The following is a 20,166-nucleotide window of genomic DNA, read 5'->3' on the forward strand; positions in this document are numbered from 1 at the left end:
GAGACTCAACCGCTGTTTTCTTCATATTGAAACAAAACAGTAAACCTCCCGCAAATGACGAGAATTAGGCTCGTCAACTGACAGTTTCAATCAAGAACAACTTCATGTTGCAGACACAAATCGAGTAACGTTTGAATGAGGTTATGTTGACTGAGGTCCGAGTTAACTGCGTGGCGTCTGCGATCTGCTTCTTTCGACCGCTGCTTACCGTTGTCGCCACCTATCGGCAAACGGCGGAAGCAGAGTTGTACACCTTGTACAGGGCTATTACAAATGATTGAAGCGATTTCATAAATTCACTGTAGCTCCATTCACTGACATATGGTCACGACACACTACAGATACGTAGAAAAACTCATAAAGGTTTGTTCGGCTGAAGCCGCACTTCAGGTTTCTGCCGCCAGAGCGCAGTGAGACAAAATGGCGACAGGAGCCGAGAAACCATATGTCGTGCTTGAAATGCACTCACATTAGTCAGTCATAACAGTGCAACGACACTTCAGGACTAAGTTCAACAAAGATCCACAAACTGCTAACTCCATTCGGCAATGGTATGCGGAGTTTAAAGCTTCTGGATGCCTCTGTAAGGGGAAATCAACGGGTCGGCCTGCAGTGAGCGAAGAAACGGTTGAACGCGTGCGGGCAAGTTTCACGCGTAGCCCGCAGAAGTCGACGAATAAAGCAAGCAGGGAGCTAAACGTACCACAGCCGATGGTTTGGAAAATCTTACGGAAAAGGCTAAAGCAGAAGCCTTACCGTTTACAATTGCTGCAAGCCCTGACACCCGATGACAAAGTCAAACGCTTTGAATTTTCGGCGCGGTTGCAACAGCTCATGGAAGAGGATGCGTTCAGTGTGAAACTTGTTTTCAGTGATGAAGCAACATTTTTTCTTAATGGTGAAGTGAACAGACACAACGTGCGAATCTGGGCGGTAGAGAATCCTCACGCATTTGTGCAGCAAATTCGCAATTCACCAAAAGTTAACGTGTTTTGTGCAATCTCACGGTTTAAAGTTTACGGCCCCTTTTTCTTCTGCGAAAAAAACGTTACGGGACACGTGTATCTGGACATGCTGGAAAATTGGCTCATGCCACAACTGGAGACCGACAGCACCGACTTCATCTTTCAACAGGATGGTGTTCCACCGCACTTTCCATCACGATGTTCGGCATTTCTTAAACAGGAGATTGGAAAGCCGATGGATCGGTCGTGGTGGAGATCACGATCAGCAATTCGTGTCATGGCCTCCACGCTCTCCCGACTTAACCCCATGCTATTTCTTTCTTCGGGGTTATGTGAAAGATTCAGTGTTAAAACCTCCTCTACCAAGAAACGTGCCAGAACTGCGAGCTCGCATCGACGATGCTTTCGAACACATTGATGGGGACATGCTGCGCCGAGTGTGGTAGGAACTTGATTATCGACTTGATGTCTGCCGAATCACTAAAGGGGCACATATTGAACATTTGTGAATGCCTAAAAAAACTTTTTGAGTTTTTGTATGTGTGTGCAAAGCATTGTGAAAATATCTCAAATAATAAACTTAGTGTAGAGCTGTGAAATCGCTTCAATCATTTGTAATAACACTCTCACCTACCTTCACTATCTCTCCAGGAACATAGTTCCATGAAAAGTTTTGCACGCTAGAGGGTACAATAAAAGAGTTTCGCATGAATTAATTGGCGTAGATAACCTTTTTAAGGCTCTTTCCTCGAACTCTTGCTCTCGCTCTCGCTCTCGCTCTCGCTCTCGCTCTCGCTCTCGCTCTCGCTCTCTCTCTCTCTCTCTCTCTCTCTCTCTCTCTCTCTCTCTCTATAAAAAATACTACTACGTCTTCCACATGTTGTGTTGCACGTTGCACAGAAACGAGTCTGTTGATTGTTGTAGGACGAACACGCTGTACGCGGCGCTGGAGCAGCGGCTGTCGCTAGAGGAGGCGCGTCTCACGCGTCTGCAGCAGGAGTCGCAGCGCGTGCTGAAGGAAGTGGAGGAAGCGACGGGACACCTGGAGACGGCCACGGCCAGCTCCAGGGACCGCCGCAGCCGCCGCCTTGCCCCGTGATGCCGATACTCCACTCCACCACCTGCAGGAGCCCCACCGCCGAAGGCGCCTTGCGAGGTGGATTCGGTCAATGTTGCCCCATATTTCGCCGAGAGAGGGATACACCAGTGATTTCTGAGCTCACGCAGGTATTAGGAAACAAACATCTGCTCACGAAAAAATAAGAAACACTGTTAACTGGCTCCCGAATAATCGGTTTTGTCGGAAAGCAGTTTTTCTCGTACCCAAAATGAAAGCGATCACCATTGAGTACTTAGATATACTGTGCACGTGACAAAATGAAGGTTGCAACCACCACACAAAGCCGGTGGCACGGCGTTATTCTCTGTACCGAAGATGGCCTGGAAATCTGTAGCTTTGTGCATTTTAGATGTTTGTGTATAAATGCAAGTGCTGAAGTTGGCGGTACGATGAACACAGTGTTGTTTTTCAGGATTAGGTGGGAGCACTATTAAAGTGTAATACGTGTGCAGTAAAGGATAACATACAAAGCCTGTCTTGTGTTACAGGCTGGTCATATCTGCCACACTCCTTGTGGGTGTCAACAAAATCTAACTACTGCTTTTGAGCCACAATAATGAACCAGAAAAATGAATCGGTGATACCGGAGTCGGGGGTGTGAATAGCGTCGATCACCTGTTCATGTGTCATCTGTCACTGCTCCACAGCTGCAGGCAGTCACTGAGACACCACCTCCAGCAGTCTCTGTTTCGCAGGAGCATTCGTGGTCTCTTTAAATTGCGGCATCTTGATTGTGCACACTATACTCGTTTTGTTTTGATTGACATACACCTGACAAAGCCTTCTCGATATTACTTTATTTTTTTCCCCTTTTTGTTACCCTTTACTCACATTATTGACTGTCTCTAGTTTTCTCGATATCCAAGTATCGACTCAGTGACTATCGAGACTTCAAACCAGTAGTACTCCATTATACATACTGTGAGTAAATGCTAATCAATTATATTTTTCATATTAAAATGCATTTATTACTCAAAATGTGACTAATAAAAATATACAAGGAATTTTAGTAAATATCTGAAAATATTGTCATTCGTTCTTGCTAGACACTTCTGGATTGGTCCTTACTTACTCATATTCCAGACCTATTGTGACACTGAAACAATTTCAGATCATCATGGATTTGTATTTGCATGCAGAACTTTCATGATGGTTTTCAGTTATGAGATGTTAGTGTGGACTAATGTAAGATACACAAAGGCCAGTATCAGATTATGTTTTACCCACTTGCATACATTTTAAACATGCGAAATGTATATGTCCAAATAATTCATCGTTTATTTGATGTTTCAAATAATAAATTGTCTTTGTGTATGAGCAATGTTCCTTGCACATAATTTTATGCAGCACCTCTGTGCTGGAGTGACGGCCTTAAAACTTAATGCTGAGGAAACTTTCATAACTACATACTAGCTTTTCCTCCTCTTTATTCTGTCCTTCACAAAGTTTTCATGTAAAATGAATAGAAAAATCAAAAAGACAGTTTTAGATCAGGAAGTATCAGTATTGCCGACAAGCAAGTAATCAAATTGAATATAAAGATATCACCTGTAATTTCAGTTAGTGAAATCATTACTAAGTTGAAAACCAGGAATATATTAATTCTGTAAGGACTGTTCATAATCAAACTTGGACATTACCACAAATATACTAATTAACATATATCTGTTACAATGTGCATCATGATTTCAGTTAATTTTATTCATTTTCCCAGTATTACATGTGTGTGGCAAAATCATGTAACAAATATAAATTTTGTTGTAACAAATAGGGAGGCAAGTGTATCCAGTATGTCATGTAACATTGCTGTAATGTTTCCTTCCATCCATTTTAGACTTCTCCCTTTGCTGAAATATGACTGAAAGATTAAGTAAATTTTTATAAACATAGTTTGCAAGAAAAACACCTTTTGGAAACTACTGCAGTCTACATACAGCTGATGCAGAACTGGCCACCACAAGAAAGTTGTTCTGTAGATGGGTTTGTAACTGAAAAGAATGATAAGATTTACACTTATACAGTGAAACATTTGCAGTACATCTTACATTTTAAAGTTGTATTCACTTGAAGAATAAAGAGCTGATAAGCACCTCTATGTTAGGAATGAGCTGAAAACTGAAAGTAGACTGATGTTTTTAGACATTTATTAGTTAGTATGCAAATGTTTGCCAATAATACTTCCATGCTATGAAAGTGCCAATAGATACAGAGTAAAGAGAATAGATTCCAAATGCCTTCTTTGTGGTATGATTTCCCAGCTTCAGCTGAAAACACAGAAATGTTTTTGGGGGACAACTTCAAAGTATAATAATTAGTGACTGCTTTTTATCTTCGTAACTGAAAGACTTAATGGGAAAAACAAACGAGAAATTGAAGGAAAGCTAGTTTTTTATATGCTGGATTTACCAGTTTTTAGATATGATGATATGAGCATAAAAATATGCTCGGTTTTTTATTTAATGCTGAGATAATTTTAAATTTGTACTGACTGAAGGTATGTTACTGAATTGTGTGTCATTGTCTATTAGAAACAGAATTTAAGGCAATATAAAGCTGTAATGTTACCTGAGAATATAGAATCATCATCAAAATAACAAATATTATGCCCAGAAACCTGATCTCTCTTTTAAATGAAAGCTCTCTGTGTGAGACTTGCAGTTTAGCCTGGCAAAGAAATGCCTTGCTTTAATACATTATTGTGTTGTATCTATAAAGTCTACATGTATTAATGAAAACCCAGTCCCAAGAAAAATATTATGCATTTATAGTTCAGTATAAATGCAAATACAACAAAACTGAACTGTTTCTTGCATTAGCATCCTAAAATCTTTCATGTGAACTTTTGATGTACTATGCAGACATTTATATCTTAAAGGTTACCTAGTACTGAATCAGTATACCAAACAGTGTTGACATGAAAATGTTTGTAGGAAACTTAAAATATATGGGAAGCTATAAACCAAAGTATGACAATTTAATTGAAAAATATATTGTGATAGGTATGTAAATGTATTTAAAATATGTACCACTTGTACCAGTTTTGTACTTTTCTGTTAATACATTTATATAACTTAAGAATTATTGTGTGACAAAACAAACTGTCTGTATTCCCAGCAATGACTGTATCACATAGTTTGTTCTAATGTTTCATTTTCTGTATTTGAATATTGACAGATCTGTTATAAATCTTTTAAACAAATAGCAGTCTATCAAGTTTATGCTTATTCATTCATTCACCATGTTCTATAGAACCAAAAAAGAAATAGAACCTTCAGGGATATGGACTGCATCAAGGTATACACCAACATAAGATGAAGATAGAAAAATATTAAAAGCTGAAATGTACAATGTTGATGTTTCACAATACTATTTATGTTATAGTCCATTGTGAACTGGCTTTTGGATTTTTAGTCCATCTGTAGACAGCTTAAGACTAAACAGATAATCCACATCCCATCGCAACAGCTTTAAGCTGTATGGGGATTGTGTTTACAAAGATATGTGACATTTTATCTTTAATGTCCTAGGTACTCTGTTATAGAGTAAAAACAGTGACGCAGCAAATAAGACCTCATGGCTTTTCTAAATTGTATGGTATTCCTCAATAGACTTTATATTTATTGAGAGCTTACTCAACAGTTGTAGGTCCAAATGGAATGCTCCCATTTGACAAAGTTGTTTATTAGCATGTAACATGTGCACATATGAGTTTATTCTAGTCTACTGTTTATGAATTTCATTATTTTTCTTTGGTCTATATTTGGTCGACAGTATCATTTTTTTTTAGAATACAAATACAAATAAGCAAGAAAGTATTAGGATCTTTGGCTTTCCAAAACTGGGTTTGTATGAGTGTCTCGTTTTGGTGAAAAGCTCTAATGTTTCCAGGTTGGTGGAAATCTTAAAATGCTGCTACATTTTAACAAGTGTTATACTCTCTAGTTTTGCTTCTATGTGTGATCCTCATGGCTCTCTTCTGGATTATAGAAGTTCTAAGGGCATCTAGAGAATTGTCCAGAAGCTGTACCTGCTTACTTCCACTTAGTACCCAGTACATTCAGCAGCTGACAGTGGCCAACACACAGAATTTAGAATTTACTCACCTTCACACATCCTACATGTTACTGATGCCATTATTTACATACATAAATAAGAGAAATAATGTACATAAAAGCTTCATAGTATTTACATTAGTGATTCGCTGTTGCACATAATTGAAAATTACATATGCAGGAACCTTTTAACCAGTGATTTATTACAACTTTAGTATGACAGTAGTCAGAACTTTGTCACTTCCATCTGATGCCTCGTACTCTTTTTCTGGGGTAGCACACTTCGTTCTTAAATCTCTCTGAATGTATATCAATTGATTGTCCAGTTCTTGTACAGCCATCCTAAGGTTAAAATTATTTAAATTCTCTTTAACACTGAGAAGGCAACTATATTTGAATATACTAGGGACTGTCACAATATTGGGCTCCTCAAAGTGATGTTTACAAGATTCTCTTAGAATAAGTGCTATTACACATCTGATAACCTTTTTTTGCTACTTGAGTACAGTTTTTGAGCTGAAGCAGTTACCCCATAGAAGAGTTCCAAAGGTAAGTGGGGAGGGGAAAAAAGCAAAACATGCGACCCTAGTAGGATTTGGCTTACAATATTCCTCGGTTTGTACAGCAGACAAATCACTCGTAAAAGTTTTGAGCACAATTTTTCTGTGTGACTCTCCCACCTGAGTTTCTTATCTATGTGGAAACCTAATAGTTTGATCCCCCCCCCCCCCTTCATTGGAGGTGCGTAAATTGAAAACTGGGTCTTCTGTTTTACTGTTATTAATTTGTAAATAATGAACCCAGTACTGAGCCCTGTGGAATGTCTTTTGTAACAGGTAACAAGTCTGACCTTTGGTTTTTGTTGCTAGATATGACTTAGTAAGATGATTGGCATTATCTTCAACTCTGTGGTACTGGAGCTTGTTAATAAGTATACTATGGGAGACAGGATCAAAAATTTTCCTCGGATCTAGAAGAGTCACAAAGGTTGTTTTCTTGGTCTCAAAAGAATGTTACTTTTGTGATGATAGTCTCAGCTGCTTTGAGAGTGGAAAGATGAGGTCTGAAACCATATTGTGATGAGCTAAGTAGATTTTTTTGCTCGAAGTGCTGGCTCACTATTTGTGCATATAATATTCTATAATTTTTGATAGGATTGGTATGAGTGAGACAAGATATTTATCAGGGGATGCTTTATCACCTTTCTTACCGACAGGTGTTACATTAGTAATTTTTAAGCAATCTCGAAGATTCCGTCCTGTAGCATATAGTTGATGATTTTGATTAGTGGCAGTAGAATTTCTTTCTTTATATTTTTTATTAGATGACTTGAAAGTCCATAGTAGGCTGTTAGGTTAGGGTAGGGTAGGGTAGGGTAGGGTAGGTTAGGGTAGGGTAGGGTAGGGTAGGTTAGGGTAGGTTAGGTTAGGTTAGGGCAGGTTAGGGTAGGTTAGGTTAGGGCAGGTTAGGGTAGGTTAGGTTAGGGCAGGTTAGGGTAGGTTAGGTTAGGGTAGGTTAGGGTAGGTTAGGTTAGGTTAGGTTAGGGCAGGTTAGGTTAGGTTAAGTGCTTTTGACTTGCTAAGTTTGGCAACTGCTTCGCTAACCTGTCTGTAGGATACACAAGACCAGCAGAAGTTGTCATGTTCTTACTCTCTAGAGCTGAAAGCAAAACTACAGCTTTATTTGCGCATTCAGTAAGCTTTTTATTTGAGCCAGAACTGATAAAGTGTGCATTTAAGATGTTTGGTTGAACTGGAATGCTGTATTTATTTTCAGAGACTACCCCTGCTTTGATAGCTTTCCATGCTGCTTTACACTCATTTGTCGAACTGAATATGTAATTGTCATTGGCTTCCCTCTGTGCTGCTCTAATCTCTCATCTATACACCCTTCTCACTGCTGTGTAAGTTTCCTTCTCAGCTTGACTCTGTTGCAATCTGTAACAGTGCGCCATCATTTCTTCCATAACTTTGCGCAGATGTGGCTGGTAAATATTTATCAGTTCTGCTTTGTGTATTTTTTGTGGTACTTGGGACAAAATGAGTCAATATTTTATATTAATAATTCTAAAAATTTTGGTATTGGGCCATTCTTTATTACTAGGGGACTGGTATGTTGATATAACTATTAGTTCTTGACTTGGTATAAAGATTGCTGAAACTTCAAAAACAGCTTCTGCACATAGAAAACATGTATCTATTTCTTTGTATTTGAAATTATTTGTTTTTTTGATAAAGAATGAAACACCATGCTTCAAATTTGTTCTGTAGTAACATGTTGCTAACTAGTATATCACAGTATGGTACACTTTATCCAAGTTGATAATAAATTAACCAGTGTTCATTTACTACCAAAAATCACAATTTAATTCTTTCGACCAGTACTCAATTTCTGTAAGTTTATTTTCAAGTGACTATTAAGACACTTCTTTGCATTATTGCCTGCCGAGTTGGACACAAAATTCTTGACTACTGTCATCTGGTTGCCCCAGGTGAAGTGCATCAGATGACTTATCCTGCACCTCCCCTGTGTGACTCGCCATAAAAAATGCTGATGTTCCTTCCTAGTGCATGTCAGATGAGGTGTTTTTCTCTGCTGGCACTGCTTGTAATGGAGGTGCTGTGCTGTGAGAGTGCCATAAGATGATTTTGCTTTTGGGTATTTGATACCTGTTGTTCTAAATCATTTATAATTTTTACAAGCAGTTTTTACCCTAGGCTATTAATGTGTAACCCATGTGATGCATGGAATCTGTCGCCGATATTACTAACATAAAGGATTCTCACATTTTTTAAATGTTTACATAACACACACTTGTCCATTGACAGCAGCAATTCCATTATTTACCTGCAACCACAGTAGTAAGTTGTATTGCCATGGGATATTCAGCATTATAACGTTTGTGTTCATCAACTGTCCTAAGCACTTTTTTAATTCTAGTTTTACTTTGGAAATTGGTTTTTTGTTTACATCATTTGACCCACCACAAACCACAACATAATCTTCTGAGGACAAGCTTATTGGGTCGGTGGACCAGGATGCAAATGTACCAGGCTTTATGAAGGCACTTCCACTTACTGTGGGCTGCTCATTGAGAAGATGGGCTACTCCATGAACATGACCATGTCCCATAACAATTACTTTATTACTCTGTTCAGTTCTTACCACTTTTGGCTTGTAAACTTTTATATTTTTTATCTAGAAAACTTTCATTTTTGGGAACAGTACTTCCACTGTTTTTCCCATTTTCAAAAAAGTCTGGCACTTCAAATTTATCTAAAAGTAAGATATTGTCATTTTCCTGGGATCTGATACAAAATACGCTCTCATTGTTTTGTTCAGTTAACTGTTTCTAAAGATCTTTAATTATTTCACTTTTCAGCTCTAACTCTAGTTTATAACAACGTATGGTTTCCACGATGCACAATGCGCATTGCCAGGTTGTTGTTTCATCCAGGTTCAAAAAATGGTTCAAATGGCTCTGAGCACTATGGGACTTAACATTTGAGGTCATCAGTCCCCTAGAACTTAGAACCACTTAAACCTAACTAACCTAAGGACATCACACACATCCATGCCTGAGACAGGATTCGAACCTGCGACCATAGTGGTCGCGCGGTTCCAGACTGAAGCGCCTAGAACCGCTCGGCCACTGTGGCCGGCTTTCATCCAGGTATTTAAGGTTGATTCCTGCACATCACGTATACAGCCAATAGGTGCACTATGTACACTTGAGTTCTTTCATCACTTTTTTATACTGTCTACACTTATTGCTACATGAAACATAATTTATATCACACATGTTTATGTTTTCAGTTTTAATGGCCACCATCTTAACCTTAGCTCATGTCAACTGGTTGGCCGTAACGTGCACAAATACAATCTGATCAAAAGTATCCGGACACCTGGCTGAAAATGACTTAAAAGTTCGTGGTGCCCTTCATTGGCAATGCTGGAATTCAATTCTGTGTTGGCCCACCCTTAGATTTGATGACAGCTTCCAGTCTTGCAGGCATATTTTCAATCAGGTGCTGGAAGGTATCCTGGGGAATGGCAGCCCATTCTTCACGGAGTGCTGCACTGATGAGAGGTATTGATGTCAGTCAGTGAGGTCTGGCATGAAGTTGGCATTCCAGAACATCCCAAAGATGTTCTATAGGATTCAGATCAGGACTCTGAACAGGGCAGTCCACTACAGGGATGTAACTGCTGTGTAACCACTCCACCACAGGCCGTGCATTATGAACAGGTGCTCGATCATGTTGAAAGATGCAGTCGCCATCTCAGAATTGCTCTTCAACAGTGGGAAGCAAGAAGGTGCTTCAGACAACAATGTAGGCCTGCGCTGTGATAGTGACATGCAAAACAACAACGGCTGCAAGCCCCCTCCATGAAAAACACGACCACACCATAACACCACCGTCTCTAAATTTTACTGTTCTCACTACACACGCTGGCAGATGACGTTCACCGGGCTTTCACCATACCCACACCCTACCGTTGGATCGCCAGATTGTGTACCCTGTTTCGTCACTCCACACAATATTTTTCCACTGTTCAATCATCCAATGTTTACGCTCCTTACACCAAGTGAGGCTTTGTTTATCATTTACTGGCATAATGTGTGGCTTATGAGCAGCCGCACAACCATGAAATCCAAGTTTTAACTACTTCCACCTAACTGTCATAGTACTTGCAGTGGATCCTGATGCAATTTGGAATTCCTGTGTGATGGTCTGGATAGATGTCTGTCTATTACACATTACGACCCTCTTCAACTGTAGGCAGTCTGTCAGTCCACAGACAAGGTTGGCCTGTACACTTTTGTGTTGTACTTGTCCCTTCACATTTCCACTTCACTAACGCATTGGAAACAGTGGACCTAGGGGTGTTTAGGAGTGTGGAAATCTTGCATACAGAAGTATGACACAAGTGGCACCCAATCACCTGACGACGTTCAAAGTCCGTGAGTTCTGTGGAGCGCACCATTCTGCTTTCTCACGATGTCTAATGACTATTGAGGTCGCTGATATGGAGTACCTGGCTGTAGGTGGTAGCACAATGCACCTAATATGGAAAACATACGTTTTTGGGGGTGTCTGGATACTTTAGGTCACATGGTGTATATGCATGCTGTGTTTTTTATTTATACTTCCCACTCTCATAATAGTAAAGTTATCTTACACCAGTATGTCACTCTTAACACTGCAATTCTCCATTAGGTATGGTGCTTTTGGATGTGCCTTATCTTCTTCCCACTTTTGACTGTAATTCATGAAGTACTAGCCCACAAAACCTTTACAGATACTTTCAGAACTTGATAAAATTTCAAAGTTAATTAACGTTTGGCAACTCAGTTTAAATATTCAGAAATGAAAAAATTATGCACTTCATAAAATGGAAAAACATAGTATTATTTGACTACAGTACCAATGAGTCACATGTGGAATGAGCCAACTCGCAAACACCTGGTTTTTACAATTAAAGGGGATGTGTAATGGACTGATCACATAGGCTTAGTCACAGGTATCTTGACACAGTGCCCACACACCTTCCATCACAAGACTGTGCAGAGAGAGCGCAGTCTTAGTCTGAGGCAGTTGCATGTGTTTGTGTTGGATGATAAGGTTTACGTAAATGGTAGTCAAAAATACCCGCCCATACTACAATCTATCCACAGGTAACATAAAGCACCCGCTACTATTTGGTCGAGTAGCTGCTCAATTGGCATCACGAGGCTGAGTGCACCCTGCAAAATGGCAACAGCACAGGGCGGCCTGGATGGTCACCCATCCAAGCGCCGGCCATGCCCGACAGCACTTAATTTCGGTGATCTGACGGGAACCGGTGCATCTACTGTGGCAGGGCCATTGCCACAGGTAACATGACCAACTTTATTTCAGTGATGATCACAGATTTGTTTGATACATAAGAGAAAATCACATAAATGCTTAAAGATAAAGATAGGCACTAACTATCCTTTGAAAGCCTATTTAAAAGATTCAGCAAACAGCACTAAGTGAAGAATCTAAGAATGCACCACCACTCCCATTCTATTGCTCATTTAGGGGTCACAAAGACAAGGCTGGACCAGTTACTGCATGCGCGGAGGCATGTTAACAGTCATTCTCAACATGCTGTATACACAAATGGTATGGCAAGACACTCTAATATGTGATACAAAGGTAAGTGTTCTATACCATGCACTCCAGTGGTTTACAGACTATGGACGCAATGTAAACAACTTACCCAGCTAATTACAGGGGGAGATCTACACTTAAGCATGGAGTCTAAACCTTAGTGCAACTCCACATTTTTCATATAACTGAATCACTGCTATTGATGGAAAAAATCAGTAAGTGATGGTAAAAATACTATGACTCGATGAAAACTGAACACCAGACCTCTGAATTTACAGTTTGATAGTTTGTTGCAAAGCCCTAATCGTTAAAATTAAGGGACAGAGATAGGAAATGAAGAAGATATCAGCAGGAATACCTCGGGGAATCATTCTGTCACTAGCATTATTTAACATTTATGAACAATGTCATCCTCACACAAATGGCCAGTCATGTTGTGTTTCTCACAAGTTGACATGACACAGCGAACATTAGGAGACTACAAGGCCACATAACAGAGTTGGAAAGATGGTGGAAAAACAATCAAATTCAACTCAAACTGCTAAAAGGCACTGGTGTCTACTTCACACCAAAATATGGGCTATGATTGTAACACATTTCCAGCTACACAACTGCCATACACACTGGTGTAACCTGTGATACGAATCTTACTGCCAGACATCACGCTCACAAGAAGCGTCAAAACTCTATGGGCATGGCTAAATGACTACTGCCAGGCCTCATGAACCAAGAATTAGACTAAAAACATCTCTCTAAATTGACAGCTCTACTCATGATATATATGGAAACTCATCATGGGTATTAACTGGGGATGACCAGATTAATCAGATCCAAATTGTACACAATAAATGCCTCTGATGGATAGTATGAGCATCTATTTTTATCAGGAATGACATGTATACCATGAACTGAACATAAGGAAGTTTTGAGACCAAACAAAGGATAGATCATGGCAAATCTATGAAAAATGAAAAAGAGCTGTCAATTCACACACCACATCAGAGAAGTAGGCACAATGTTCCCACATCCAAGACACCATATCAAGGTTCTAAGTGCATTAACTGAGCGGATTTTAAGTTGAGTATCTAGATATTTCAAAATTTTTAAATTTTATCCTCGCCCAGAAATGTACAGTAATCTTATTTGAGAGGGGCAAAAAGACCTTAGGCGAACCCTGAAACACCCTCTAAAGTGAATGAATGAATAAAGAAAAATCCTTAACCATCCTCAACCATATGCTAAAGAAGTAGAACACAACAGAGTGGTTGTCTTTCAACACTGCATGAAAAAAAAGGCAAGAATTGCAGATACATACTCAAAATTTTAATCTTTGTCTGGGACAAAAAAAAAAGTCAAATCGCCCAGTCCAACAAAGATTTTCAGGAGGTTTCCCTTAATCATCATATGAATTTCAGGACTGAAAATCTCATCCCACACATTCCCATTTGGGAGTCACTCTGCTGCACTCCCTATCTGTTGAGATATCTGCCTGGAATGAACAACGTCTTACAGCAGCCTGCACAGCTCTCACAAGTTATGGCTGAAAGATGGGAGGGGGGGGGGGGGGGCGGGGGGGGGGGGGAATGTTGGGGGTCCCTTAACTCTATCACCATCGTGACAGTAGTTGCTCTTCTGAATTCAGAATCTGACAATTAAAACTACTCAGTGGAATATCATCACAGCCATTACTTAGTATCAGTGGTTGTATTTACTACAACAGCCGCCTCCTACTGTGAATAGATGCTACCACCATCACCAGACCACACTCGAATAACCAAGCCAATAGAATGAAGACTATTTATTTATTTATTTATTTAATTATTTAATTAATTAATTAATTAATTAATTGATTAATTAATCCACACAATCTCTTTTTCAGTACATACTCATACACAGGATACTGGACAGAAAAAAGTTTTTTTCTATTGATTTTTCAAACATACATTATTTAAATTTTTATAACAAACCAGATCTATACAGTTAATAATTAAAATTTGTTTAAAATACTGTATATTTTTAACTTATTTCTACAATCAAAGGTACAAATTACATTTTTTGATATGAATATAATAGAGGGGAAACATTCCACATGGTAAAAATATATCTAAAAACAAAGATGACGTGACTTACCAAACGAAAGCGCTGGCATGCTGATAGACACACAAACATACACACAAAATTCAAGCTTTTGCAACCAACGGTTGCTTCATCAGAAAAGAGGGAAGGAGAGGGAAAGACAAAAGGATGTGGGTTTTAAGGGAGAGGGTAAGAAGTCATTCCAATCCTGGGAGCAGAAAGACTTACCATAGGGGGGGAAAAAGGACAGGTATACACGCACGCATGCACCCACGCACACACATCCATATTTTGATATTGGACAATGGCAAGAATGTCACTGACCCTAGTGCAGTTGCAAACAGCTTCAATCCTTATTGTGCAACTGTTGCTGGAAAATTAGTGAAGAAAAAATTGGAATTAGTAGCCACCAAACTAAAAGAGTCTGGAAGTCTAGATGAAGAACAGACAGATCAGTTAGGTAGTTTGTTGTGGGAATAGAGAGATGTGTTTAGTGAGAAACATGAAAAAGTGAAAAACTATGAATGTAGACTTAATCTAAAACATCACGAGCCATTTTTTATCAAACCATATGGAGTAAGTGTCAAACACCAAGAAAAATTAAGATGATGTAAAAGCCCTTAGGAAGACACATCTTTGTGTCAAGTGCACGGAGAGCACTAGGTCTCTGAGCTATGTAGCTTCTATTTTCCTTCTTTTCGTTTTCAGATGCTACATCTTTTACTCCTCTATAAACCTGTAATGAAGTTCTCTTACTGAAAATACTATCCATTCTCTGTAGTATAAGTTTTCTGTATGTAATATGACTATTAAGTGACATTATTTGAGAAATAATTTGAAAATGTAAACTGTGTACTAAATTTGACTTTCCTACAATAGTGATGGATGAACCAAGAGGTTACGAAGGCATCCCTATGAAATCCCCAAACCACCCTCCATACTCTCTGGCTCCTACCCTTGTAACTGCCCCCGGTGTAAAACCTGTCCCATGCAACCTCCCACCACCACCTACTCCAGTCCTGTAACCCGGAAGGTGTACACTATCAAAGGCAGAGCCACGTGTGAAAGCACCCACGTGATTTACCAACTGACCTGCCTACACTGTGAAGCTTTCTATGTGGGAATCACCAGCAACAAACTGTCCATTTGCATGAATGGACACAGGCAGACAGCGTTTGTTGGTAATGAGGATCACCCTGTGGCTAAATATGCCTCGGTGCACGGCCAGCACATCTTGGCACAGTGTTATCTGGATACTTCCCACTAACACCAACCTGTCAGAACTGTATATCCTCTCTTCTCGTTACCCACCAGGCCTCAACCTCCATTAGTTTCAAGTTGCTGCCGCTCATACCTCACCTGTCTTTCAACATCATCTTTGCCTCTGTGCTTCCGCCTCAACTGACATCTCTGCCCAAACTCTTTGCATTTACAGATGTCTGCCTGTCTCTGTGTATGTGTGGATGGATATGTGCATGTGTGTGCGAGTTATACCTGTCCTTTTTCCCCCTAAGGTAAGTCTTTCCACTCCCGGGTTTGGAATGACTCTTTACCCTTTCCCTTAAAACCCACATCCTTTCATCTTTCCCTCTCCTTCCCTCTTTCCTGATGAAGCAACCATTGGTTGCAAAAGCTTGAATTTTGTGTGTATGTTTGTGTTTGTTTGCGTGTCTATCAGCATGCCAGCGCTTTCGTTTGGTAAGTCACATCATCTTTGTTTTTAGATATAAATTACATTTTTTCTTGCACGAGATACTGTAAGATTGAGTAGTAGCAGTTTTTTAGAAGGTAGGCTGTCACAGACTTTTTAGAAGCTCTGCAGTTCAGGAAGAGTTTTTATGTCTTGGTAACCTGTTGTACAGTTTTGTTCCTGCGTGATATACACCTTTTTGGCATAGTGTGGTGTTACAATGATTAACATGTATGTCACTGTCTGACCTGGTGCTGCAATCATGGGCACATTTGTTTTGAGGAAAGAGGTTTTCTTCTCTCAGCATACTTTTTTTGGCATGCATGACTACTTCCAGTAAATAAAAGCAGGGAAGGGGTAAGATCTTTAGATCTTTAAAGAAAGGTTTGCATGGATTACTGCTGCTCACTTGTTTCATTACTCTTATAATTGCCTTTCGTTTCCTGAAGACTGTTATGGGCTGGTGTACATTTCCCCAGAAAATGATACCATACTTTGGTATTGAATGTACATGAGTATAGTATACAGCCCTAACCATTTCTGCATAGCATTGTTACAAAAAATTCTTACTACATAGCTCATTTTTGCTAGTTTTGAATTTAGGGATGTAATATGAGTGCTCCATTTAAGATTTTCCTGGATATGAATCCTAAGAAATTTAGTTTCATTGACAGCATTAATGATTTGGTTATCTTTACATATAACAGGTTGTGCCACATTTTTATTTTGATCTGTGTGGAAGTTCATGAGTACCGTTTTTTGGGCGTTAACTATTGACCTGTTTCTGGTGAAACATCAGACACTTCTTTTGTAATATCTTTTGCAGATGCAGTGAGATTTTCTTCTTTATTTCCTTCAGTCAATAGACTGGTGTCATCTGCAAACAGTACAGGTTCATAATTCCTAATGTGTGATGGGAAGTCAGTAAGGTATACCAAAAAAGAAGGGGACCTAAAATAGAGCCCTGCGGAACACCATGACTTAGTACATATGATTCTGAAAGTTACACCTGGAGTTCATTTCCTTCCATGTACTTAATTTCAGTTGTCTGAGAACAATACTCCAAATATGATTTAATCCACTGATTTGGCACACCTCTTATGCCATACTGTTCAACCTTCCTCAGGAGCATAGAATGATCAATCACATCAGAAATTTTTGTTAGGCCCAAGAATAAATCTGAGATATTTCTGTGGTGTCCTGTGCATTTAAGACATAGTTTATCAGGTTGAGAGTGGCTGTTTCAGTTGATTGCTGTGGTCTGAAGCCATATTGACATCCAAAAATAAAATTATTCTTGTCGAAAAATGTAGTATTTTTTAAAAAACCTGGCAGTAGAGACACAGGCTTATAGTTAGCCGTACATTGCTGATCACCTTTTTTATATAGAGGTATTACTTTTGCCATTTTCAATTGCTGTGGGAGGATACAACATAAGGAAGAATTGAATATGTATAATAAAAGATAGAGTATTTGTCTTGCTGTTATTTTTATAATATAATTTGGAATATCATCAATACCAGTTGAATAATTACTCTTAAGTGAATTAATGGTATTTAGGAGCTCTGTTGGGCCTATCAGACTGAGGAACATGGATATATTATTTATTTCACTAGATGAAAGTTCTTTCCATGTCGTATTACATGGATTACCAAATTTTTTTCTTCACTAATTTTCCAGCAACAGTTGCACAATAAGGATTGCAGCTGTTCGCAACTGCACTAGGGTCAGTGACATTCTTGCCATTGTCCAATATCACAATATTTTTGTGAGTTGTCTTCTTCCTCATAAAATTCTGCACAGCTTTCCACATGGACTTCATTTCATTGGATGACTTCATAATATATTTGTCTTTTTCCTTAATTTTTGCCTCTTATGACATGTTTCAAAACTATCTTGTATTTTTTGAAATAACTAAGGAATTCTGGACTGCTGTCAGTTTTTGACTGCAGAAAAAGTGCTCACTTTATTTTACAAGGTACTCTAATGCCTGATGGGCAGTTTTTGAATCTATCTGTACTTCTGGAAATCATGTTCCTTTGTGGAAAAGCTATGTCAAAGTTATGCTTGAAGATGTTCAAAAATTTTTCCATCTTTTCATTGGTAATAGAGGTATCATGTACTTCTCTCCAAGATTGTTCACCGATTAGACACAGGAAGTATTCAATATTTTTCTGACTATAAATCCTTTAATGGATAATATTTTGTACACTGGTCAAAATGTGATTTGCAGCTATGGTTAGTAATTGCGAAAGGTGGTCACTATAGCCGGTATCAAAGTTTTCTGATGTTTACACATACCTGATCAAGGAGAGTGACACTAGTTTTTGTGACATGTGTTGGAGAGCTAACAATCAGACAAAGATTGTAGGCTTCTATAATATTTAAGAACTTATCCCTGCAAAGGCTATGGCTCAGAAAGTCAGTATTAAAATCTCCACACAGTAACATTGACATTAACTCAACAGCTGAGATTTCAAAGTCTCCCTCACACCCTAGTTTGCAAACAGAGGCTATACTCTTAAAATCTTAATTTTCTTTTACATATATACAAGCTCCACAATGTTTTGATTCCATAAAAGCAGTTTGCAGGGTAAAAGGCAATATTTTTAAGTATTGAAAATACTCATTTTGTAACCAGTGCTCACAAAACGCAAAACTGAAACATCTTTCCATTCACCACAGAGGAGTATATTTATTTCATCAACTTTGTTTGTTAATGTCTGTACATTGTGGTGTACAATCTTCAGTGTGTATTTGCAATTTAATTCTGCGTCACATTTTTTTGTGATACAGTCTACTTTCCTAAAAATGTCTTTCACCGTTTTTATAAGCCATCACATCTTTCTTTATGACTCATTTGTCCAAGGTACTTTGGACTGCTTCTATACTATGCCTGTTATGACTCAGATTTCCTAAACAACAGATTTATTCAACCAAAAATTGTTTCCCACTGTTATTTAAATGAAGGCCACGGCTGGAATATATGGATCTGTCTAATATGCTTACATGTATTATGTCCACGTACAGAAATTTTTTGCGTACTTCATCTATCTCTTTGTTTACTATTCCTATTAATTTATTTACACATGACCAAGGAGGTAGGTCATATCTGTGTGGTTGATTTACAATAGCTACATTTGTGTTACTTAATTTGGGTAACACACTTTGAAGAACATCATGAGTTCACCACCTTTATCTCTGTCAATATCATTTGCACCTGCACAAATTATGACACAGTCTTTTGACCAAGGTTTTCACATGATTCCAGCACTGTTTTCCTCACATCTGCAATGCCTGCTCTTGGTTTGACAAAGGTGTGGACACCTTTCATTCTTTTTTGCACTCTTGAGGCCAGTCGACTGATTTTATTAATGACATTTCTTTGTTTACAATGCAACACACGAAAAATTTACAGTGCACAGCTGTTGTTGTTTGTAATTATTATCTGGACACATATGTTACTGCGTGACCTTGTTTGTAGAATCACATTCGTCATTATAGCTGTTCGATGCAGATACTTTAATATTTCCAAGTTTTGTGCTGGCTTCCACAGTCATTCTTCCATTGTTTATATCATTGGTAGCCGATATTTGTTTAAGGTTGAGTCGATACTCTGTTCAGTTACACAACCTAGATGTTGCAGCAAAAATGTCGACTCAGAATACAAAGCACAAAGAAATTGAAAGTAACCGGACACCACAGACAAACTTAAAAATAAAAAAGATGGGGCCTCGATTTAATGCAGGAAGCATCCTGTGGGAGTAACAAGAAATGACAACACAAGCATATCACTGTCAGTGGTACTTATAATAGAATGTCCACCTGACTGAACGCCTCACCCACATGTCCTCACTACAAGCAACACCACCTTCACAAACAATTTCCCCGCCTACATGCAGCACTTGTGACATGTCTCACCCTACGTACTTGCGCAAGTGCCCTCCCCAAAAACCTAAACTCGCTGTCACTATATGTGCTGTTGACAAATCACTCTGTACAAACATCTCAGTCCTTGACACACCATTGCAGATTCCTCCCTGTCTGACTGAAAATGGTGCAGTGAACATACATCATCAAATACCGAAAATATCCATTCAGTCCAATGCAACAAACATCTTCT

At 38.8% G+C, this 20,166-nt stretch overlaps 1 protein-coding gene across 1 annotated transcript in view; it reads left to right on the forward strand.

Annotated features, from left to right (window-relative positions):
- The window catches only part of LOC124593947, a 327,642-nt gene extending 322,448 nt beyond the window's left edge, over positions 1-5,194 (forward strand). Inside the window, exon 10 of the mRNA XM_047132296.1 lies at positions 1,890-5,194. Coding sequence (XP_046988252.1) covers positions 1,890-2,064 — 175 coding nt within the window. The 3' untranslated portion in view covers positions 2,065-5,194. The remainder of the gene's footprint in view (positions 1-1,889) is intronic.
- Positions 5,195-20,166: the final 14,972 nt, after the last annotated feature.

Source organism: Schistocerca americana, chromosome 2, assembly GCF_021461395.2.
Source record: "Schistocerca americana isolate TAMUIC-IGC-003095 chromosome 2, iqSchAmer2.1, whole genome shotgun sequence".
NCBI lineage: Eukaryota > Metazoa > Arthropoda > Insecta > Orthoptera > Acrididae > Schistocerca > Schistocerca americana.